The sequence below is a fragment of the Lipotes vexillifer genome, unplaced genomic scaffold (assembly GCF_000442215.2).
Source record: "Lipotes vexillifer unplaced genomic scaffold, Lipotes_vexillifer_v1.1 scaffold477, whole genome shotgun sequence".
NCBI classification, from domain to species: domain Eukaryota; kingdom Metazoa; phylum Chordata; class Mammalia; order Artiodactyla; family Lipotidae; genus Lipotes; species Lipotes vexillifer.
In genome coordinates this window covers 4,053,381-4,079,378 of record NW_006770652.1, presented here as the reverse complement: position 1 = coordinate 4,079,378, position 25,998 = coordinate 4,053,381, and the positions used below count along the sequence as shown (strand labels likewise).

Genomic DNA, 25,998 nt, shown 5'->3' with positions numbered 1-25,998 from the left:
TTGATGTGTTACTTTACAAACCCCACTCCACGCCCCCCCACCCGATCATTACGGCTGCATTAGTTCATTCATGCCTCAGAGACATTTGCTTTTAATACTAGTCATTGTTAGTGTAACAGAAGCTTCCTCTTTCCCAAGCATCAATCATATTTTTTTACATTTGATAAAACAGAACTTACGAAAGACTATTGCATAGTTGAGTTTCAACAGCAGAACCAAGGATTAGTTTCCCATCACTAAAATATTAAAGAAAAAAGGTATTTATGAGCTTCATGAAAAAAAAAAAGACTGAACAGAATTGTCAAAAACAAAAAACTGTGCAAGGACAGTTATTTCTCTATTTTTTGATATTCTATTTAATCTTACTTGATCTAATTGTAAGATTAGGCAATTAATTTGGGAAGATGGTCCCCCCAAATTCTATTTGCCTACAGAGGAACTACTGTATCCCTCTCCTGTCTCCTTCACAGCGTCTTCCAAACAGCCTCAGGCACATACATGACTGCCGCTATTCTGCTTGCAATCCTTTGATGGCCAACTATGACCTAGGATATAAAATCCAAGTTCCCTAAAATCCCTCTCTAACCTAATCAGCACACCTCCCCAGCCTCATCTCCAGTTACTTCCTACTTCACACCTTTTATTTAAATAATAATACAGAACTGCATGGGGTTCCCTGGTACAAGTCTTGCTGTTTCTTGCTTCTCTGGGTAAAAGATTATGTCTGAAAATAAAGGCAGTGCACCCCTGCTTTTGGTAGATCTACTTTTCTAGGTATTTATATCACAGTGTTAGATCATAAATGACATATACTTCTCCTCAAATGAAGTCTCTGGCTTAGGAGGCAATTTCACTTTTTCAGAAGTTTCCAAGCCTTTAGATGCTGGCAATAATGAAGGGATTGAAACTTGCAAGATGCTGGTGTGGAACTGTAATATAATAATAAAAGGCCAAAAATCAATCCAACAAACAAATAAAACACAAGGCACAGAGTAACAAAAAATAAATAAGACAATGAAGTGGTCTATTTATGGCTAAAATTTCCTACACCTGTGTTTAGAACTCTATTCTTATTTGTATAAAATGGTTTCAGGATATAAACATCTGTAAATGTTAATCAGAGAAAACATTCTGGAAGAAAGTAATTTTTGAACTTGCTTCTGAAGAAGACACCGAATATTGAGAATAAGACATACTAAATACCACTAAGTAAGTTAATAGTAAAATCTAACAACTTGAAGCCCCGGTTGAAATCTTGGCCTTGACACACTTGCCTAAGTGACCTTGACCTTAGGCAATCACTTAACTGCCTTAAACTTAGGCAAGTGAGTTTTCTCCTCCATAAAATGACAATGACAATGCCTACCTTACAGGGTTGCAATGTTTTAGATGAGATTTGGTTAAAGAGCTTCGTAAACAAAGCACTATTTCCATTTTAATTTCTACCATTAGTCTAATATAGAACATTGGTCAAGCCAGTTAATTATTATTCTATATGTGAACAAGCTGACTAACTTCGATGAACAGAATTGACAAAAGGTGTAATTAAAACAAATTATAGGTGCAAGGTTAGATTGTTTATTCGAGATGTTTCCTGTTTCTTAAGGTAGGATTGTATTACTATAAACTTCCCTCTTAGAACTGCTTTTGCTGCATCCCATAGATTTTGAGTCGTTGTGTCTCCACTGTCATTTGTTTCTAGGTATTTTCTGATTTCCTCTTTGATTTCTTCAGTGATCACTTCGCTATTAAGTAGTGTATTGTTTAGCCTCCATGTGTTTGTATTTTTTAAAGATCTTTTCCTGTAACTGATACCTAGTCTCATAGCGTTGTGGTCAGAAAAGATACTTGATACAATTTCAATTTTCTTCAATTTACCAAGGTTTGATTTGTGACCCAAGATATGATCTATCCTGGAGAATGTTGCATGAGCACTTGAGAAAAATGTGTATTCTGCTGTTTTTGGATGGAATGTCCTATAAATATCAATTAAGTCCATCTTGCTTAACGTATCATTTAAAGCTTGGGTTTCCTTATTTATGTTCATTTTGGATGATCTGTCCATTGGTGAAAGTGGGGTGTTAAAGTCTCCTACTATGAACGTGCTACTGTCGATTTCCCCTTTTATGGTTGTTAGTATTTGCCTTATGTATTGAGGTGCTCCTATGTTGGGTGCATAAATATTTACAATTGTTATATCTTCTTGGAAGGAAGAAGGAAACATCTCGAATAAAAAACCTAACCTTGCACCTAAAGAAATTAGAGAAAGGAGAACAAAAAAACCCCAGAGTTAGCAGAAGGAAAGAAATCATAAAAATCAGATCAGAAATAAATGAAAAAGAAATGAAGGAAACGATAGCAAAGATCAATAAAACTGAAAGCTGGTTCTTTGAGAAGATAAAGCAAAATGGATAAACCATTAGCCAGACTCATCAAGAAAAAAAGGGAGAAGACTTAAATCAACAGAATCAGAAATGAAAAAGGAGAAGTAACAACTGACACGGCAGAAATACAAAGGATCGTGAGAGATTACTGCAAGGAACCCTATGCCAATAAAATGGACAACCTGGAAGAAACAGAAAAATTCTTAGAAAAGCACAACTTTCCCAGACTGAACCAGGAAGAAATAGAAAATATAAACTGACGAATGACAAGCACTGAAATTGAAAGTGTGATTAAAAATCTTACAACAAACAAAAGCCCAGGACCAGATGGCTTCACAGGCGAATTCTATCCAACATTTAGAGAAGAGCTAACACCTATCCTTCTCGAACTCTTCCAAAATATAGCAGAGGGAGGAACACTCCCCATCTCATTCTATGAGGCCAATACGAGGCCACCATCACCTTGATACCAAAACCAGACAAGGATGTCACAAAGAAAGAAAACTACAGGCCAATATCACTGATGAACATAGATGCAAAAATCCTCAACAAAATACTAGCAAACAGAATCCAACAGCACATTAAAAGGATCATACACCATGATCAAGTGGGGTTTATTCCAGGAATGCAAGGATTCTTCAATATACGCAAATCTATCAATGTGATTAACCATATTAACAAATTGAAGGAGAAAAACCATATGATCATCTCAATAGATGCAGAGAAAGCTTTTGACAAAATTCAACACCCATTTATGATAAAAACCCTGCAGAAAGTAGGTGTAGAGGGAACTTTCCTCAATATAATAAAGGCCGTATATGACAAGCCCACAGCCAACATCATCCTCAATGGCGAAAAACTGAAAGCATTTCCACTAAGGTCAGGAACAAGACAAGGTTGCCCACTCTCACCACTCTTATTCAACATAGTTTTGGAAGTTTTAGCCACAGCAATCAGAGAAGAAAAGGAAATAAAAGGAATCCAAATCGGAAAAGAAGAAGTAAAGCTGTCACTGTTTGCAGATGACATGATACTATACATAGAGAATCCTAAAGATGCTACCAGAAAACTACTAGAGCTAATGCTAATCAATGAATGTGGTAAAGTAGCAGGATACAAAATTAATGCACAGAAATCTCTGGCATTGCTATACACTAAGGATGAAAATTCCGAAATCAAGCAAACACTCCCATTTGCCACTGCAACAAAAAGAATAAAATACCTAGGAATATACCTACCTAGGGAGACAAAAGACCTGTATGCAGAAAATTATAAGACACTGATGAAAGAAATTAAAGATGATACAAACAGATGGAGAGATGTACCATGTTCTTGGATTGATAGAATCAACATTGTGAAAATGACTCTACTACCCAAAGCAATCTACAGATTCAATGCAATCCCTATCAAACTACCACTGGCATTTTTCACAGAACTAGAACAAAAAATTTCACAATTTGTATGGAAACACAAAAGACCCCGAATAGCCAAAGCAATCTTGAGAACGAAAAACGGAGCTGGAGGAATCAGGCTTCCTGACTTCAGACTTTACCACAAAGCTACAGTAATCAAGACAGTATGGTACTGGCACAAAAACAGAAATATAGATCAATGCAACAGGATAGAAAGCCCAGAGATAAACCCACGCACACATTGTCACCTTATCTTTGATAAAGGAGGCAGGAATGTACAGTGGAGAAAGGACAGCCTCTTCAATAAGTAGTGCTGGGAAAACTGGACAGCTACATGTAAAAGTATGAGATTAGATCACTCCCTAACACCATACACAAAAATAAGCTCAAAATGGATTAAAGACCTAAATGTAAGGCCAGAAACTATCCAACTCTTAGAGGAAAACATAGGCAGGACAGTCTATAACATAAATCACAGCAAGATCCTTCTTGACCCATCTCCTAGAGTAATGGAGATAAAAACAAAAATAAACAAATGGGACCTAATGAAACTTCAAAGCTTTTGCACAGCAAAGGAAACCATAAACAAGACCAAAAGACAGCCCTCAGAATGGGAGAAAATATTTGCAAATGAATCAACTGACAAAGGATTAATCTCTAAAATTTACAGGCAGCTCATGCAGCTCAATAACAAAAAAATAAACAACCCAATCCAAAAATGGGCAGAAGACCTAAATAGACATTTCTCCAAAGAAGATATACAGACTGCCAACAAACACATGAAAGAATGCTCAACATCATTAATCATTAGAGAAATGCAAATCAAAACTACAATGAGATATCATCTCACACCAGTCAGAATGGCCATCATCAAAAAATCTAGAAACAATAAATGCTGGAGAGGGTGTGGAGAAAAGGGAACACTCTTGCACTGCTGGTGGGAATGTGAATTGGTTCAGCCACTATGGAGAACAGTATGGAGGTTCCTTAAAAAACTACAAATAGAACTACCATATGACCCAGCAATCCCACTACTAGGTATATACCCTGAGGAAACAGAGATGGAAACAACCTAAGTGTCCATCGTCGGATGAATGGATAAAGAAGATGTGGCACATATATACAATGGAATATTACTCAGCCATAAAAAGAAACGAAATTGAACTATTTGTAATGAGGTGGATAGACCTAGAGCCTGTCATACAGAGTGAAGTAAGTCAGAAAGAGAGAGACAAATACCGTATGCTAACACATATATATGGAATTTAAGAAAAAAAATGTCATGAAGAACCTAGGGGTGAAACAGGAATAAAGACACAGACTTACTAGAGAATGGACTTGAGGATATGGGGAGGGGGAAGGGTAAACTGTGACAAAGCGCGAGAGAGGCATGGACATATATACACTACCAAACATAAGGTAGATAGCTAGTGGGAAGCAGCCGCATAGCACAGGGAGATCAGCTCGGTGCTTTGTGACCGCCTGGAGGGGTGGGATAGGGAGGGTGGGAGGGAGGGAGACGCAAGCGGGAAGAGATATGGGAACATATGTATATATATATAACTGATTCATTTTGTTGTGAAGCTGAAACTAACATACCATTGTAAAGCAATTATAATCCAATAAAGATGTTAAAATGAAAAAAAACAAGATGCAGGACAGTTTTCACAGAATTGCTTGAAATGGCAAAAAACCAAGCAAACTAAAACTGGAAGTAGTCTAAATTTCCAATAAAGGATTAGTTACATGATGACACACCCACACTGCTGTAAATTATGCAGCTAATCAAAAAGGCTGATTAGAAAAAACAAAACAAAAAAACAAATTATAGTAGACTTTGTGGCTACACTACTTAAACCACGTTGATTAACAGTAACAATATTATAGCAAGAACAACAAAAAAAACATAATACATTTCCCCCAGAGATGCTTTGTATATCCTAAGAATGGATTTGGTCAAAGGATTTCTAAACACTGGTTTTCAGTAATTTCTGACAACCAGAGAGGAGTTAGATCGTGAGCCACTCCACAAAGCAATACATGAAACACTTCAAAAAATATTCCAGTAAAAAAAAAAAATGAGTGAACTTGGGCTTCCCTGGTGGCGCAGTGCTTGAGAGTCCGCCTGCCGATGCAGGAGACGCGGGTTCGTGCCCCGTTTCGGGAAGATCCCACATGCCGTGGAGCGGCTGGGCCCGTGAGCCATGGCCACTGAGCCTGCGCGTCCGGAGCCTGTGCTCCGCAAATGGGAGAGGCCACAACAGTGAGAGGCCCGCATAACGCAAGGAAAAAAAAAAAAAAAAAAAAAAATGAGTGAACTCACTTCTGCAAGTGAACCAATCTGAGAAAGCTCTTGGCTTCTGCGAGTCAGCTAGTCAGGTAGGGACTCACACCAGGAACACACTTCTGAATGCCAACCAGTCAACAACAGTCTCGCCTTCACAACCACACACAGCTGACGTCAACTCACTCCTGCCTCTGAAAGGCCAACCCCTGAGCTCCTAGCATCCTAAAAACCCTCCATATGATCCACTCAAAGAGAATGCCCTTGACCAGCAAAGTTCACTAACTTAAATAAGCAATAAATTCAGCGTTGTGATTTTTGTTTCAGTTACTGAGTGGTATTCTCACCCTGTGATACTATAAAAGGTTATAAAATGTGCAGTCTGTTAAAGTAACCAGACTGGGCACAAGATGGAGTCACTCATGCTAAGCCCCATGTTAGCAAGCCTGAAAATAACTAAATTTTCTCTGCTTGGCTCTCCCAGAAAAGGAAGGCCTAGGTCAACCAGTCAGCACTTCCTGCTCAGCACAAGTTACCTGGCTGTGCCCCAAGACCTCTCTTTGCTCCATGTAAGGAAATAACCCTGCTTTAACCAATCAGCAAATGCCAAGTAAGACTTCGCTGTTCCTGCTCCCTTCCACCTATAAAAGTCAAGGGGATGCTGCTGGATTCATGAATCGCTGAATAAAGCCAACAAGATCTTTAAAATTTACTCAGTTGGGCTTCCCTGGTGGCGCAGTGGTTGAGAGTCCGCATGCCGATGCAGGGGACACGGGTTCGTGCCCCGGTCCGGGAAGATCCCACATGCCGCGGAGCGGCTGGGCCCGTGAGCCATGGCCTCTGGGCCTGCGCGTCCGGAGCCTGTGCTCCGCGGCGGGAGAGGCCGCAGCAGTGAGAGGCCCGCGTACCGCCAAAAAATAAATAAATAAAATAAAATAAAATAAAATAAAATAAAATTTACTCAGTTGAATTTTGTTCCTTAACCAGTTGTATTATTATAAAATAGGAGATTACTTCACTATCAATTTTTTCAGTTTGAATCTTTACGATTTATCCTGGGCAATTTATTTAGGCACCATCCCCATTGCCTGAAGTGCATGTACTTCCTTGGGTTCCTAATCACAGGGAAAAATAGCTACACTAGCAGACTGACACATTCTCTTCATTTCCTTTCAAACTTTAGGGCTTTCACTCCATGCTCAAATCAGCCTCCTGGCTTTTCTTTTAAAATGCGGCTGAACACCCTCAGTCCTCCTCAAATCATTCTTACTCCAAACTAAAAATCTGTAATTAAACTACAATTCACAGAGCAAAGACTTCTTCTGGTAAGGATATGAGATTATCTAGGTGTATCCTATGTAAAAGCAGCCTCTTTCTATAAATGTTGCACATGACTTGGCTACCATACATTATTTTTTTCTTTCATTATAAATATTTAACAATTAGGGGATTTTTGATGGTGAGCCACAGCCACCCCCTGCCTCTGCAGGAGACCCTCCAACACTAGCAGATAAAGAAACAGAAGCCAAAGACCTGTTAGCAGGAAAGTCAGCACTGGAACTCAGGACTTTTGACTGCAGAGGCCACCCACACACTTCCACGTCTTCTGTCTCTCTCAAGGCCCAGCCCTGTCTTCTGAAGAGAGACCGTGTGGCTGACAGGGTCTTGGTGCTCTGGCCGGGTGTCAGGCCTGAGCCTCTGAGGTGGGAGAGCCGAGTTCAGGACGTTGGTCCACCAGAGACCTCCCAGCCCCATGTAATATCAAGCAGCAAAAGCTCTCCCGGAGATCTCCATCTCAACACGAAGACCCAGCTCCACTCAACGAACAGCAAGCTACAGTACTGGACACCCTATGACAAACAACTGGCAAGACAGGAAGACAACCCCACCCATTAGCAGAGCGGCTACCTAAAATCATACTAAGTTCAAAGACACCCCAAAACACACCACCGGATGTGGTGCTGCCCACCAGAAAGACAAGATCCAGCCTCATCCACCAGAACACAGGCACCAGTCCCCTCCACCAGGAAGCCTACACAACCCACTGAACCAACCTTACCCACTGGGAGCAGACATCAAAAACAATGGGAACTACGAACATGCAGCCTGTGAAACGGAGACCCCAAACACAGTAAGTTAAGCAAAATGAGAAGACAGAGAAATACACAGGAGATGAAGGAGCAAGGTAAAAACTCACCAGACCAAAAAAATGAAGAGGCAATAGGCAGTCTACCTGAAAAAGAATTCAGAGTAATGGTAGTAAAGGTGATCCAAAATCTTGGAAATAGAATGGAGAAAATACAAGAAACATTTAACAAGGACCTAGAAGAACTGAAGAGCAAACAAACAATGATGAACAACACAATAAATGAAATTAAAAATTCTTTAAAAGGAATCAATAGCAGAATAACTGAGGCAGAAGAATGGATAAGTGACCTGGAAGATAAAATAGTGGAAATACCTACCGCAGAGCAGAAAAAAGGAAAAAGAATGAAAAGAATTGAGGACAATCTCAGAGACCTCTGGGACAACATTAAATGCACCAACATTCGAAATACAGGGGTCCCAGAAGAAGAAGAGAAAAAAAAAAGGGGACTGAGAAAATATTTGAAGAGATTATAGTTGAAAAAGTCCCTAATATGGGTAAAGAAATAGTCAGTCAAGTCCAGGAAGCACAGAGAGTACCATAGAGGAAAAATCCAAGGAGAAAAATGCCAAGACACATATTAATCAAACTATCAAAAATTAAATATAAAGAAAAAATATTAAAAGCAGCGAGGGAAAAGCAACAGTTAACACACCAGGGAATCCCCATAAGGTTAACAGCTGACCTTTCAGCACAAACTCTTCAAGACAGAAGGGAGTGGCAGGACATATTTAAAGTGATAAAAGGGGAAAACCTACAACCAAGATTACTCTACCCAGCAAGGACCTCATTTAGATTCGACAGAGATATCAAAACCTTTACAGATAAGCAAAAGCTAACAGGATTCAGCACCACCAAACCAGCTCTACAACAAATGCTAAAGGAACTTCTCTAGGCAGGAAACACAAGAGAAGGAGAAGACTTACAATAACAAACCCAAAACAATGAAGAAAATGGTAATAGGAACATACATATCGATTACTACCTTAAATGTAAACGGATTAAATGCTCCAACCAAAAGACATAGACTGGCTGAATGGATACAAAAACAAGACCCGTACATATGCTATCTACAAGAGACCCACTTCAGACCTAGGGACACATACAGACTGAAAGTGAGGGGATGGAAAACAGATATTCCATGCAAATGGAAATCAAAAGAAAGCTGGAGTACCAATTCTCATATCAGACAAAATAGACTTTAAAATAAAGACTATTACAAGAGACAAAGAAGGACATACATACATAATGATCAAGGGATCAATCCGAGAAGAAGATATAACAATTGTAAATATTTATGCACCCCACATAGGAGCACCTCAATACATAAGGCAAATACTAACAGCCATAAAAGAGGAAATCGACAGTAACACAATAATAGTAGGGGACTTTAACACCCCACTTTCACCAATGGACAGATCATCCAGACAGAAAATAAATAAGGAAATACAAGATTTAAATGATACATTAAACAAGATGGACTTAATTGATATTTATAGGATAATCCATCCAAAAACAGCAGATTACACTTACTTCTCAAGTGCTCATGGAACATTCTCGAGGATAGATCATATCTTGGATCACAAATCAAGGCTTGGTAAATTTAAGAAAATTGAAATCATATCAAGTATCTTTTCTGACCACAATGCTACGAGACCAGATATCAATTACAGGAAAAAATCTGTAAAAAAAATACAAATACATGGAGGCTAAACAATACACTGCTAAATAATCACTGAAGAAATCAAAGAGGAAATCAAAAAATATCTAGAAACAAATGACAATGGAAACACGACGACCCAAAACCTGTGGGATGAAGCAAAAGCAGTTCTAAGAGGGAAGTGTATAGCAATACAATCATGCCTCAAGAAACAAGAAACAACTCAAATAAAAAACCTAACGTTACATCTAAAGCAATTAGAGAAAGAAGAACCAAAAAAATCCCAAAGTTAGAAGGAAAGAAATCATAAAGATCAGATCAGAAATAAATGAAAAAGAAATGAAGGAAACAATAGCAAAGATCAATAAAACTAAAAGCTGGTTCTTTGAGAAGATAAACAAAATTGATAAACCACTGGCCAGACTCACCAAGAAAAAAAGGGAGAAGACTCAAATCAATAGAATTAGAAATGAAACAGGAAAAGTAACAACTGATACTGCAGAAATACAAAGGACCATGAGAAGTTACTGCAAGTAACTATATGCCAATAAAATGGACAACCTGGAAGAAATGGACAAATTCTTAGAAAAGCACAACTTTCCGAGACTGAAACAGGAAGAAATAGAAAATTTAAACAGACCAATCACAAGCACTGAAATTGAAACTGTGATTAAAAATCTTCCAACAAACAAAAGCCCAGCACCTGATGGCTTCACAGGCGAATTCTATCAAACATTTAGAGAAGAGCTAACACCTATCCTTCTCAAACTCTTCCAAAATATAGCAGAGGGAGGAACACTCCCAAGCTCATTCTATGAGGCCACCAACACCCTGATACCAAAACCAGATAAAGACGCCACAAAAAAAGAAAACTACAGGTCAATATCACTGATGAACATAGATGCAAAAATCCTCAACAAAATACTAGCAAACAGAATCCAACAGCACATTAAAAGGATCACACACCATGATCAAGTAGGGTTTATCCCAGAATGCAAGGATTCTTCAATATACTTAAATCAATCAATATGATAAACCATATTAACACACTGAAGGAAAAAACCCGTATCATCATCTCAATAGATGCAGAAAAAGCTTTTGACAAAATTCAACACATATTTATGATAAAACTCTCTAGAAAGTAGGCATAGAGGGAACTTTCAGTGGTGAAAAACTGAAACCATTTCCACTAAGATCAGGAAAAGACAAGGTTGTCCACTCTCACCAATATTATTCAACATAGCTTTGGAAGTTTTAGTCACAGCAATCAGAGAAGAAAAAGAAATAAAAGGAATCCAAACTGGAAAAGAAGAAGAAAACTGTCACTGTTTGCAGATGACATGATACTATACATAGAGAATCCTAAAAATACTACCAGAAAGCTACTAGAGCTAATCAATGAATTTGGTAAAGTAGCAGGATACAAAATTAATGCACAGAAATCTCTTGAATTCCTATACACTAATGATGCAAAATCTGAAAGAAAAGTTAAGGAAACACTCCCATTTACCAATGCAACAAAAAGAATAAAATACCTAGGAATAAACCTACCAAAGAAGACAAAAGACCTGTATGCAGAAAACTATAAGACACTGATGAAAGAAATCAAAGATGATAGCAACAGATGGAGAGATATACCATGTTCTTGGATTGGAAGAATCAATATTGTGAAAATGACTATACTACCCAAAGCAATCTACAGATTCAATGCAATCCCTATCAAATTACCAATGGCATTTTTTATGGAACTAGAACAAATCATCTTAAAATTTGTATGGAGACACAAAAGATCCTGAATAGCCAAAGCAGTCTTGAGGGAAAAAAACGGAGCTGGAGGAATCAGGCTCCATGACTTCAGACTATACTACAAAGCTACAGTAATCAAGACAGTATGGTACTGGCACAAAAACAGAAATATAGATCAATGCAACAGGATAGAAAGCCCAGAGATAAACCCACGCACACATGGTCACCTTATTTTTGATAAAGGAGGCAAGAATATACAATGGAGAAAAGACAGCCTCTTCAATAAGTGGTGCTGGGAAAACTGGGCAGCTACATGTAAAAGAATGAAATTAGAACACTCCCTAACACCATACACAAAAATAAACTCAAAATGGATTAAAGACCTAAATGTAAGGCCAGACACTATAGAACTCTTAGAGAAAAACATAGGCAGAACACTCAATTACATAAATCACAGCAAGATCCTTTCTGACCCACCTCCTAGAAAAATGGAAATAAAAACAAAAATAAACAAATGGGACCTAATGAAGCTTCAAAGCTTTTGCACAGCAAAAGAAACCATAACCAAGACAAAAAGACAACCCTAAGAATGGGAGAAAATAGTTGCAAATGAAGCAACTGACAAAGGATTAATCTGTAAAATATATAAGCAGCTCATGCAGCTCAGTATCAAAAAACAAACAACCCAATCCAAAAATGGGCAGAAGACCTAAATAGACATTTCTCCAAAGAAGATATACAGATTGGCAACAAACACATGAAAGGATGCTCAACATCACTAATCATTAGAGAAATGCAAATCAAAACTACAATGAGGTATCACCTCACACCGGTCAGAATGGCCATCATCAAAAAATCTACAAACAATAAATGCTGGAGAGGGTGTGGAGAAAAGGAAACCCTCTTGCACTGCTGGTGGGAATGTAAATTGATACAGCCACTATGGAGAGCAGTACGGAGGTTCCTCAAAAAACTAAAAACAGAACTACCATATGACCCAGCAATCCCACTACTGGGCATATACCCTGAGAAAACCATAAGTCAAAAAGAGTCATGTACCACAATGTTCACTGCAGCTCTATTTACAATAGCCAGGACATGGAAGCAACCTAAGCGTCCATCGACAGATGAATGGATAAAGAAGATGTGGCACATATATATAATAGAATATTACTCAGCCATAAAAAGAAATGAAATTGAGTTATTTGTAGTGAGGTGGATGGACCTAGAGTCTGTCATACAGAGTGAAGTAAGTCAGAAAGAGAAAAACAAATACCGTATGCTAACACATATATGTGGAAACTTAAAAAAAAAAAAGTTTCTGAAGAACTTAGCTGCAGGACAGGAATATAGACACAGACGTAGAGAATGGACTTGAGGACACAGGGGGGTAAAAGGGTAAGCTGGGACAAAGTGAGAGAGCGGCATTGACATATATACACTACCAAATGTAAAATAGATAGCTAGTGGGAAGCAGCCGCATAGCACAGGGAGATCAGCTTGGTGCTTTGTGTCCACCTAGAGGAGTGGGATAGGTAGGGTGGCAGGGAGACGCAAGAGGGAGGAGATATGGGGATGTATGTATATGTATAGCTGATTCACTTTGTTATACAGCAGAAACTAACACACCATTGTAAATCAATTATACTCCAATAAAGATGTTCAAAAAAAAATTAGGGGATTTTTCCCTCTAAAATAGCTCTTATTCCTTAACTGATTCCTTGGGTTTTTTTCCTTCCCATTCCATTGAGATATAATTGACATATAGCCACTGTATAAGTTTTAGGTGTACAGGATAACGACTTGACATACCTACACTGTGATATGATTATCAAAGTTGAGTTTAGTTAAACTAACATCTATCACCTCATAGATACCAGAAAAAAAAACATTTTTCCTCATAATGAGAACTTTTAGGATCTACTCTCTTAGCAGCAGCTTTCAAATATACAATATAGCGATGTTAACTGTAGTCACCATGCTGTACTTTACATCCTCAGTACTTAGTTATAGCCAGAAGTTCATACTTTTTGACTCTCTTCATCCAATTCCCCTTCCCACTAATTCCTTGTAACAGCATATTTTAGCTCTCTCTTACATTTAAAAAAGAAATGCTGTTTTCTCCTTGAATTCATTTCATTCAATTCAAATTTCATATTCTCATTACGTAATTATGAGCAACAGATATAAAAAGTAAAGATGCCATTTGATTTCTTCTCGCTACTTACAATAAAATGTTAGAAGAGAGGTGACCAAAGAAGCAACTGATAATATAAAGGAGCCAAGATTATTTACTTGAAAAATTAAACTGTTTCTCATTCCTAGTCTCCCTAGATGGAACATTACATATTAAAATTAAGAAATGGTTTGAGGGCAAAGATCAAGCACAGGTGCTGTCAGGAAAACAGTCTTAAGATGAAGCCACAGGTGTAGCTTCGTGAAGACAGGAAAATTCAAGGTGGTGCTGTCTCACTGAACCTTTCAAAAAGATCAAAAACTCTAAAAACAAAGGGATAGCCCATAGTGGCCTTACAGGGAACCTAAGGCAGTAAAAGGCTTTTTGTGAAGATATTTGCGGATATGCTTTTATCTAATAGAGTGGATTAGGCTCAGTAGTTGTGGCGCACGGGCTTAGTTGCTCCGCGGCATGTGGGATCTTCCCGGACCAGGGCTCGAACCCATGTCCCCTGCACTGGCAGGCAGATTCTTAACCACTGTGCCACCAGGGAAATCCCTCTAGTTGCTTTATTCAAGTTTAACGAAGTCAGGGGGAAATTTTCTTCCATGATCTTTTTTAAAAAAAATACTGAAAGCAGTCACTTTTTATTAACTGACCAGATTACAAAAATAATCATGGTAGACATCTTAGTTCATCCTTCTAATAGACGTGCTGATCTGGTCTACCCTATTGCCAACATCTCTACCTTCTAAAAAGTGGGTGGTCTTTTTCTTCACTCCACCTCATGAAGATAATTTGAAGGGCCATAGGAAGGCGTTTGCTTCTTTGAAGCATTTATCAACACTACAGATCCCGTATATCAGATCCTCCATGCAGATGACGCCATATTTACCAAGAAATCAATCAATCAATGTGTTATCTGTCAGGGCAATTTGCTTCTTTTTTTTTTTTTTTTTTGTACGGGGGCCTCTCACTGTTGTGGCCTCTCCCGTTGCGGAGCACAGGCTCTGGACGCACAGGCTCAGCGGCCATGGCTCACGGGCCCAGCCACTCCACGGCATGTGGGATCCTCCCAGACCAGGGCACGAACCCATGCCCCCTGCATCGGCAGGTGGACTCTCAACCACTGTGCCACCAGGGAAGCCCGGCAATTTGCTTCTTATTGTTTTGCCATAACTATGCTTGTAGATCAGTTCACTTCCTGACCTCAGGTTTGGGTACCCCCATGCAATACATGGCTCCACAATCCCCAGCATGTTAACTGAAGTCCATCATCTTTCACAGTTACCATCACAAGTGACTAAAATAAAATTACATAATCTCACTTTACCCTAACTTCACTTATTCCCTACTTATTCTTTAGGGAGTAGATTATAATCTAGTACTGAAGATGACATCCATCTCCAAGGGATTCATATGTCTTTCCTGAATTACATAAGTGGTTTTGACAGTGCCCAAGTGTTTATTTATTAATAAAGAGAGGGGAAAAAACACACATTTCAAATAAAGCCCCGGAGGTCACAATAATTGCCAGGACAAAGCAAGTCAGTAATCCAACTGAGAAAAGAACCCATGTCTTTGATGTTATCAATGGCACTTTCAGTGACAGAGTCTCTTTAACATGAAGAAACTATTGAGTCTATAAATACCTCTTCTGGAGCACTTGTGTTAAATGGGTCATGACTGGGAGATCCCATTACCGGCGTAGATGACAGGTTTTTCTCCAGATCGCTAAAGCCCTGTGCGTCCAGCAAAGTGGAGAAGGAACTGGAAGGGAGCAGGTCTTCAAAGTCGCCATCTTGGCCTAAGCAACGACAAAGCAGAAAGTGGACACCAGCAGCTTTTCATTTTTTACTTTTGGAGGAAGATAAGAATCCCAATTATCTTGAATACAAAAAAGTTTCTGATCCCTAAGAATCAAAGAGTCAACTCCTGGCATCACTTGAGGAACAACAACGTGGGACCTAGGAAACAGCATCTTAAACTGTGAGCACCTAAGGCCCAGGGACTCTTGGGCCACATGAGTATCCAGTAGTGGTATTAGCAGAGGTATTAATTACTAGTGCTTTAATAGACACAATCATAGACTCACAGCATTGATGTTAAAAGTTAACTTAGTCCAACAACCCTCCTGTATTTCTGTGTCAACATTTGGGGCTTCAGAAATTTCAGTTCAGAAATAACCCAGCTGAGGAATACCAGTGGTACAACAAAACTGATTCTGAACAGCAACAAAGTCACCATTTAGACAACTCCATTTTCATCGCTACTGTGCTCTTGAAAAAACGTAGAAAGGAAAAAAGGAAAAGAAGAGAAAATAGATGACCCTTTGATCCCTCTTAAGAGGATCCTTTTTTGCCATTCATTTCATTTCAAAGTAGAAAGAATGGCCTAATGGGGAGAAGGAACCACAGAACCAGCAAACCAGCAACTTTGAGAATTTTTTTACATCTCTAGCAATGAAAAGGATTAAGTGCTGAACAACAGTGCCAGATATTCTTTTTTTACAAACAGAATGGTCCTTCCAACTATTCTCTGAATAATACAAAATGGCAAATCATATACTTGTTTAAAGATACTAACTAGACATAGCTTCTTAATTTAGGTTTTCATTAGATTTTTACTCTAATTTTATTAGAATTTAGGTATTCTTAAAATTCCCTGAGGATTATCTAAATAAATATAAATCCTAGTGAGAAATCACTGTTTACATAACTCTTCAACAGAACAGGACATAATTTTCAATGGTTTATAAACATCTATCCTGCTGTACATGGTTTAAAACTATCTCTTTTAATTATATATTTATATGCATAGAAAAAAAAGGCCAGAAAGAATTACATGAAAATGCCAGCAATGATCATGCCAGTGCAATTTTGACTGATGTTTTACCCTTTTTATCTGTTTTCCAAGTGTCTTACAATGTAGTCTAATTACAGAAATCAATCTGCCCTTCCTTGATTTTTAAATATTAGAATTATAGTGTTGAGATTCTATAAAATCAAACAATGTTTTAAGTGCTATGACTATGTAAAAATTAATTACTTGAGAATTTGCAATATTCCTTAGAAGAGAGACTCCTGTGAAGGTTTAGAAAATGGTGAGTGGTAAGAATTGTCATAAGTCTACACTGATAATTAGAGGTTCATTTGCTCATTCAGATATTTAAAAAGTCTTAATAATAGGCCTTCTGGACAAAAAGATGAATATCCATTTTTTTCAAAGATCCTGGTCTAAAGCAGCATTTTCTTTCTTTGTGAACACACCAAGATTAAAATTTCAAAATCCGAGTCTCCCCTGAGTACCTTCCAAAAGGCTTATTTATTTCCAGCACTTACTTTTTTTTTTTTAATAGTTACTGATATGTGTAATTCTAGGTAATTTCTTTTTTTTTTTAAAACTCTTTATTGGAGTATAATTGCTTTAGAATGGTGTGTTAGTTTCTGCTTTATAACAAAGTGAATCAGTTATACATATACATATATCCCCATATCTCTTCCCTCTTGCATCTCCCTCCCTCCCACCCACCCTCCCTACCCTATCCCACCCCTCTAGGTGGTCACAAAGCACTGAGCTGATCTCCCTGTGCTATGTGGCTGCTTCCTACTATCTATGTATTTCACATTTGGTAGGCAGCACTTACTTTCAAAGCAAATAAGCCCAACTAGGCAGTGCTAATGAACAAGAGAACTTTCAAGGTTCTTTACATTTTTGTGTGTTTTGAATGACCCCCAAGTCTTTGCCACATTTGTGGATGGCCAACTGGCCCATCAGCAGATAAAATAATAATAAATACAACAAAATGCCTACTACCTTTACCTAGATGTTTTACAGATTTTTTTTTTTTTTTGCAGTACGCGGGCCTCCTCTCACTGTTGTGGCCTCTCCCGTTGCGGAGCACAGGCTCCGGACGCGCAGGCTCAGCGGCCATGGCTCACGGGCCCAGCCGCTCCACGGCACGTGGGATCTTCCCGGACCAGGGCACGAACCCGTGTCTTCTGCATCGGCAGGCGGGCTCTCAACCACTGCGCCACCAGGGAAGCCCCAGATTTTTAAAAAACACATTCAAAGCTGAACACAATCCTCCTCAACCACTTCCATGTTCCTTCTCTAGGCTTTCCCCTCTTGGTAAATGGAACCATCATCTGCTAGTTGCTTTAGTCAGAAATGTTGATCTTTCTTGATGCCTTCTTCTTCTACACTCCCTCATCTAATTCATCACACTATCGAGTTGATTCTAACACCAAAATACATTTCCAATCAGCACCATCAGATCTTCCCACTGCAATACTGCAAGGGCCTCTTGATTGACTTCCCTTCCTTCCAACACTGCTGGAATAGTCCCAGCGGTCCATAGTCCACGATGGTCCATTTGTCACAAAGATCATGCGGTTGACTTGTTCAGACCATTCAGTGGATCCCTCTGGGCTCGAGTAAGAGCTGAACTCCTCACTTTGCATGACCCGGCCGTGCTCCCCTCTATTATCTCATCTTGTCTCACTCTCCCCGCTGCTCACGACCTTCTAGGTACACTGGTCTCCTTTTGTTTCTTAATAAACACACCAAGGTCTTCTTTCCCCGAGGCTCTTGCAGGTGCTGTCCTTCTTTCTCTCTGCAGTGTTACCTAATCAACTCCGTGGAGAGGCTCTCTCTGGGCAACCAATCAACAGTGTACTCATCAGCCGACACACTTTCTGGCAGAGAACAGATGCCTAATAACATCACTGAATGAATGAAATGAGCCACCTAACTTGAAATAATGGATATACTTCATGAAAGAAATTGAGGCCAAATGTAAAAAAGTTCATAGCCACTTAAAAATCAAGTAAAGCAGAAAAGTCTTTAGAGCTACACTACCTTTTTTACCTTGGGCCAGTACCACTGTATCTTGCATTTTCTGGTACCTGTTCAGGCACTGTCGAAGATCTTCTATTTTCCGATCCTATTAGTAAAATCAATTATCATCTTTAATATTATGATTTTAGAACAACAAAAGTAATTGTGACACAAAGAATAAGTAGACATGAATTATTTACATTATTCAAAGAATACTTCTAAACTTTAGTAAAACTGGTAATGTTCAGAATATGTTGCCTACATACGTCAGAGACATAGAAAAAGTACCTCTAAATTTAGAGATCCTATCCTTCAGCTGCCATCTTTAAAAAACAAAAACAAAACACGATAATAAGATACAAAACAAAACAACAAAAAAAAAGCAAGAAAAAAATCAACTTCCTTTACTCTCCTAAGTCAGAGCTTGACAGAAATGTCTACACCTGCTATCTTTACCAGCTGCCATTAATCACCATCTGGCTTTTCCCTTCTCCAAACACTCCACCAAAGCTGCTTCAATCAGTCATCAGTGACCTTCTCTTTACTAAAAACAATGGACCCTTTTCATCCTTTTTCTAATTTGACTTCTAGATGGCACTTGATTGACCCCCAGTCTTTCCTTCTTTCACTTTTCTCTCCACTCTTTCTTTTCTTCTGTTTTGATTTGTTAATTCCTTGACCAGATAAACATTCTACTTCCATAACTCCCACTATCTTCCCAACCCTTCAACGCGTTGTCTTTTACCCTCTTCTCTCTTCCCAGGCCCTCAGTGTGGTAAATTATAAAAATGGGCTCCCTAGCTTCCCCGACATGGATTTGGGGCATGGCCATGTGACTTGCTTTGGCCAATGATATATAACAAATGTGGTTCAAAGCAAAGGCTTGAAAAGTATTTGCACGTTGGGGCTTGCCCCCTCTTGCTGCCCTAGGGAACCCTGAGGCCACTACGTGAAGAAGCATAGGCTAGTCTACTGGAGGATGAGAGACCGTTTGAAGAAGAGACAACCCAGCTGGGGTCAACCTAGACCAGTCAATCACCAGACATGTGAGTTACACCATCTTAAACCATCCATCCCCATTCCAGCCACCGGCTAACGGTAGAGATCAGCAAAGCCAGCCCAGACTAGAAGAGCAATCTAGCCCACCTACAAAAGTATGAGAAATAATAAATGTGATTTATCATGGAGCAAAAGCAAACTGACACATGAACTATAGTTTTGTCCCCACCAATCTATATATTTCAACTCTACATTTCTCCTAAAGTTGATGGGGTTCACTCCCCACCAATCTATAATCCTACATTAATCCTAAAATTTAGGTTGATTTTCCAATTTTCTATGAGATATCTCCTTGTAATGTCCCATGAACACATCAAATTGAGTACATCTAAAATTAAGCTCATTATTTGCCTCCGGTATCTCGGTCTCTGCTTGGATTCCCTTAACTCTTTTATGGGCACCATCATTCACCCCACTGCTCAAACCAGAAACTTACTCCCAAATCCAAAGATTTAAAAATCTTGTCGACCTGTGAATTTCTCTAAAATCCCCCTTCCTTCCTTACCACTTCACTGCCATTGCCTTATTTCAGCCCGTCTTCATTTCTCAGCTATTTTAACAGCCTCTTAATTCTTTTCTTCACTCTCCCTCCCTTATTCTTGCTTCCATTCTGTCACTGGAGTTAGCTTTCTAACATGGCAATTTAACTAACTCACTGTCCAAGGTCTAAAGCTGAGAACCCAAATCATTACATCATTAGCCTCACCACAGCACTCTCTCATATACCCAACTCCTCCACCTGTATCTCCTGCTCCAGAACTTTCCCAGCATGCACTGGCTGTTTCAAGCCTTGGTTTTGAGACACGTTTTCACTCATGGATCCTTTGCCCAGAATCCTTCATTTTCCTGGTGAATGACTCTTTGCTCTCCCTCAGAATTTGCCCAAATATGTCCTCTTTGAAGATTTCTTGGAACCACCAAGAAGTTATGTCACTCTCGCTGCTCCTAGAGAAGTTTGAGCATCTAGTAAGCCCTCATTCAACATTGGGAGTTTCATTTGTTATTGTTGCTTTTTGAGGGAGAGAAATTAAAACCGAATGAATTTTAGTGATTTTTTTTTCAAATTAAATCTATGTGGGCAGCTTGCTAATGACTTTTCTTTTTATTTGATGTGGGGAAGACTAGCAAAAAGAAACCTATATATGGGTAGGTGGGTAGGAGAAAGAGTTTATTTCCATTGAACAAAGAACAAAAAGAATAAAAGGCAATAAATAAATATACAAACAGAGTAGGCAAGAAAGAATTAGAGAAAGAAGCTTATGATGAGAGAAAAAGATCAAGATAAAACTCTTTGGCATTTGCTTGGTTTTTATTTCCTTGAAATTACTCTTTTCATGGGAAAATGTCTCCTTGTTCTATTCATTAAAGGACACGAGGGGAGAGCAGTTCTGATGACAGGAGCTGAACCTGCCTGCTGGGTATATGGCTGGCCAGGGAAGCCAAGAAGAAGCATGTTTCCTTAGTAGGGTCCCTGCATCCCTGCTCTTAGCAGGATGAAGTAAGGAGAAGCAACAGCTGGAGGAAAGGCCCTCTTGGAGACCTTGGCATTAGGTGAGCACAGCTAAAACAAAGCCGAGTGCCATCCTTGATTACATGGTGCCTGTGCTTGTTTCCTGGTATCTCACCATCAGGAGAGCAGAGATAATCCCGGATGTGAAAGAGGCCAGGAGTGTGAAGGAAATAACATGTTCCTAGAGAAGAAAATCAACATGATCGTGAAGCTAAAGTTGCCATGGCTACCTCCTTCAGAGTTCACAGGGCGGTCCAGAATTTCCAGGGACCACAGAAAGGATGTACTATGGCCTGTATCCTTTGTCTCATTTGTCACCTGAATTTAAAGAGCTGCTCTGATAACCTGAACATTTTCTAAATTCAGGGCGGTGGGCGGGAGGGGTAGATTCTCAGTGGGGCCAGTGCTGCTGGTCTCCATTCCTGTCTGCGCAGCACAAGTACGTCTATGACCCGCCCCCCGAGAGCAGGCCCACTTGGGCAGGAAGGGAGAATGCTTGCCCCTTAATGTCAGCTGTGTTTAGGCGTTGTTCTTTCAAACTGGGATATCTGATGAGAATGCATGGAATGATCAAAATGATGTGATTACACATCCAAATAAACACTTAAATTTCATCTAGTTACCTTTTCTTCATTTGCTGCCATCAAAGACTCCACAGCCTTTTTCATTTTTTGTACTTCGATATCTGAAATATCACAACATCAAATCAGAAGTCTGTTTAAAGAGATATGAGAACATATGTATATGTATAACTGATTCACTTTGTAATAAAGCAGAAACTAACACACCATTGTAAAGCAATTATACCACAATAAAGATGTTAAAAAAAAAAAAAAAAAGAAGTCTGTTTAGTTAACTTGTGTGACAATAACAAGAAGCTACTGACTTCAGATTGAAATGTTGCAAGGTAAAGATGTTAATAATTTGTTCCACTTTCTTTTATTTTTTTAAAGGCACATTTACCATTCATATTCTCTTTTAGGGAAAACCTGAAAAATGAACACTTTCTAACTCACCTTAATAGTCATCATTCCAGAAAGAAAACAACTACCCTCTCTCAAAGCAAGAACAAAATCCTCATAAGAACATTGAAGATGAAATTTCAGTGCTATAACAATAAAAATACAGAGTTTTCAAAGAAGAAACTTATAAAGCAGGTGAAAGCAATGAATGGTGTATATATGACAAAAGCAGAGAAAATGATGTTCGGTTATAACCAAGATGGAGACACAAATGGTAAGAGCCTGAAGGAACGTGATATTTACACAAGTATCATGCTAAGAAGCTGGCTGTAGGTTCCATACAGAAGGATAACAAGTACTTTGCTTCATCTATAAACTTCATTTCCAGTACTATTTTAAAACGTTTTTAAACAATACTATTTTTAAAGGCCAAAGTAAGTGATCCTCCTTAAAATGTGATATTCAAATACAAAAGCATGTTACTTCAGTAATAAAAAAACAAACATTTTAAATATGGAAAGTCAACCCAAAATGAAATCACAAATTAAAAAAATTGAAACAGAGGAAAAAGTTCAGCTAAAGTTGCCTGCTTTTGAGGACAAAAAAATACTACTGAAGGTAAATTTTAAAACAGTGGTGCATCATTCAGCTCTGATACAATACTTTCAATTAAGGTATACTGTTTAGGAACTGCTTTTCTTCTTTTTAATGGCAAAGTCCCTTAAGAACTTAATGTCTGGAGGAAAGTCCACTAAGGCTTTATCGATTACACTGCATTAACTCTAGTCTCTGTTAGTCAGCCTGGGTACAATTTCTTTTGTAACACAAGAGGATATGTTTATAGAAGCCCTTAATATAGATCTCAGTGAAACAGTGGGCTACAAAACATTGGAAAACAAAAGCAAAGTTCAAAATAATCTTCAACTGTGGTAAACCGTAAAAACAGTAGGTTTTCATAGGAGTATAAACATTATTTTCTCCTCTGACCCTGTATCTCCTGGGCCACAGAGAAAACGCTTCCTCACCTCCACCACTCTGGGTGCTCTGCTATATCCTGCAGAGCAAAAGGGCTGAACCAGGAACAATAAGCAAAACGGTCTTTTACTCCTTGTTTTAATGTTTGTTTATTTGCCCTCTGTTTTGTACACTCTGAAGAAATGGGGAGCTTATTGATGAAGCAATTTTACGTCTTTGGGGAGAGAAATGTTTTAAAAACACATGCAAAGAACAGTCCAAGTAGTACTTTTGGTGAATGTAAAGGCTGATGGAAATACACCAAAAACCTTACTTTTGTCTTTGAGCTTCTTTTTAAAATTTTCATCTGTGCAGGAAAACCCATCGAATTGGAAGTTAGCATACATTACAACAATAAGTAATATTTTAAAAGCACTATTATTTGGTCTCCTTTTACCTAAAATAAAGAGACTCTAACCTCATAAAGACCGAATATTAAGCATTATTTTATGACTTTAGGACTGATACTACAATATAATATGCCCTCTGTGAGGTCAGAAAGAGAACCTTATGTAGTTAATCAGAAGATGTAAATCTGAGTTACTACCTCTGTTACTTCACTTTCTGAACCTTGATTTTCTTGTATTAAAATTGGGCCTTCAGAGTACAAGTGCTTCTTACACTAACTGTGATGAAAAGCCAGCTAATGTTGCATTGGTTGTTGTTTACATTTCCATCACAGTCTGATATGTGACCCTCCTGAATGTGATTAGGACATTGTTTATGTCATATTCATCTCACTGCTCAAGTTCAACAACACTGAAGTGGTCCATCTCCTGTTCAACAAGATGAGTCCACTGATCACGCAGGTAGATGTTACGTCAACATCAGAGTCCACGAAGTTTCTAAGCACTTGCTCTCAGTGCCTGGCTGTGTACTGCTGACAGGTGGTTCACAGACCACTGCTAGTCCTCAGATCCGACTTTGGGTAGCATTACTCTAGCATAGCCAACATAGCCTCTAGCCCACATAGCCTCTATGATTCCATGTTTTTCCTTAGAATCTTGAAAGCATGACCTGTCTGTGAGTGTCCTTGAAGAACATACATTCTACACATGCCAAAATAGAGGGGAAAAACCCATTTCCCTCAATGTTGGATGAATTGAATTTTCTGATGGACAGGGGATTGTGATACCTACAGGTAAATAAAGCCAGGGTATTCTAGAGCCAAGAAGACTTTGGAGGTAATCTAATTCAAGCCCCTCATTGTACAGACAATAATAGATAAAATAGACAAAATAGATAAAGCAATAGATAAAAATGTACCAAATCTACACTAACTGGAATTTGTTCTGTTTTGAATGAGTCAGAAGTTGCTTTTGCCATATCACTTGTTATAACAAAGAAAGGTTAAATTTGACTGAGTGTTGTCAGCTGTTACAGGCATATATATTTCCAAATATAATTTTTTAAAAACCCACATTTCATTCAAGTTATTTTCTAGCGGGTATAACCTACATTATGAAAAATTACAGTCCATATGATGTCCAGGACAAACCTCCTCAATTTATGAAAACAATTTTTTGGATAAATTCATACAGTTTTCCCAAAACAGAATTAACCTATTTTGCTTTCTGGAAGGTTGAGGGCTCAATGCATGATAAGAAATGTTCATTAACTTTCCAAAGATACAGAGCCCTCCCTCTCTCCTCTCAAAAAGGCAGGCAAGGTTCCTAAATGCTTTACTTTATGTTGTCTCAAGTTCAGTTCAGAGGGGAATAATCTTGGGACATAGTTTTGGTTCCTTTTAATTCTTTTTGACACTTCCTTGTATTGCAATTTGGACATGATGGGAATTTACCATGCAGTAATCTAAAATAAAGTCCCACTAAAGTACAGAGGTGCCCTTCTCCAGCTGCTCAAGAGGAAGTTAATAGATGCCCCAAGCACAGTAAAGAGGCTTGGAGGAGTCCCTGCAGTCCTGGGCCCAGATGGCTTCTGCTACTCCTCTCTCTCTTAGATGCTAATGGTACACATCATCTAACATCAGTTTCTTTTATAGATCTTGGACGACTTTAACGAAATAAGAGAACAGATGTTAAATACATATTCTTACCTCGATCAAGAATTTCAATCCCTTCTCCTTTCATCTTGCAAACCAATTTTTCTTGTAGTCTTTTTACTTCAGATTCCTTCTCTTCCAGCTGTTCTTTTAGAGATGCTAGTTCCTCCTACAAATGATAAATTCATTTAAAAAGAGCAGATTATGACTAAAAGGGAATATTCAGAGAGTCTGTTAACTCTTAAGTCAATAATTAGTTTTTGTGAATGAAACAAAAAGCTACAAGAATTTAGACGCAAACTTCAGAGATCAGACAGTGGCAATGATAAGCAGGAAGCAAGACAATTAATAAAAGTACAACTTATAATAATTATGGTATAATTATTTCAAGTTTCCTTGTGACCAAATTAAAAATAAATCTTTTAAAGTGTGATTAGGACTAGGGCAGCCCTAAGGTTTAAATCTTATGTTAGGTAAAAAATCTGACCAAGTTAATCAAGGAAGATAATCAAAGTAGATGCTTAGTGTCATACAAGCAAAACAAAATGCAAATTGGAAAATAATATATTAGACTTGCTTGACGTTTATTCAGCATTTCAAGATGGCACTCATGTTCCCTGGACAAGACAGAGCTTAATTAGTGGGTAAGGTAGCACGCAATGAACAACTTTAGCCAAATCATGGGATTAAATAATTCATCCTCATCACTAAGGTAAAAGAATAGAATCTCCTACAACAATGGAAAAAAAGAGATTTAGAAAACAGATTTTAAGTCTTTTTTTTTTTTTAAAACTACACAACTAT

The 25,998-nt window shown here is 38.5% G+C and overlaps 1 protein-coding gene across 3 annotated transcripts in view; it reads right to left on the bottom strand.

Moving 5' to 3' along the window:
- Positions 1-25,998, bottom strand: part of PPFIBP1 (PPFIB scaffold protein 1) — a 70,773-nt gene that overhangs the window by 19,527 nt on the left and 25,248 nt on the right. For 2 of the 3 annotated variants that reach the window (XM_007446295.1, XM_007446293.1), the window contains 6 exons: positions 25,249-25,363; positions 21,840-21,901; positions 18,678-18,753; positions 15,461-15,615; positions 814-929; positions 180-236 (listed from right to left, as the gene is read on the bottom strand). In XM_007446295.1, the coding sequence (XP_007446357.1) occupies positions 180-236; positions 814-929; positions 15,461-15,615; positions 18,678-18,753; positions 21,840-21,901; positions 25,249-25,363 (581 nt within the window). Of the gene's footprint in view, positions 1-179; positions 237-813; positions 930-15,460; positions 15,616-18,668; positions 18,754-21,839; positions 21,902-23,466; positions 23,500-25,248; positions 25,364-25,998 lie in introns of all 3 variants that reach the window. The other variant, XM_007446294.1, reaches the window with a different exon arrangement.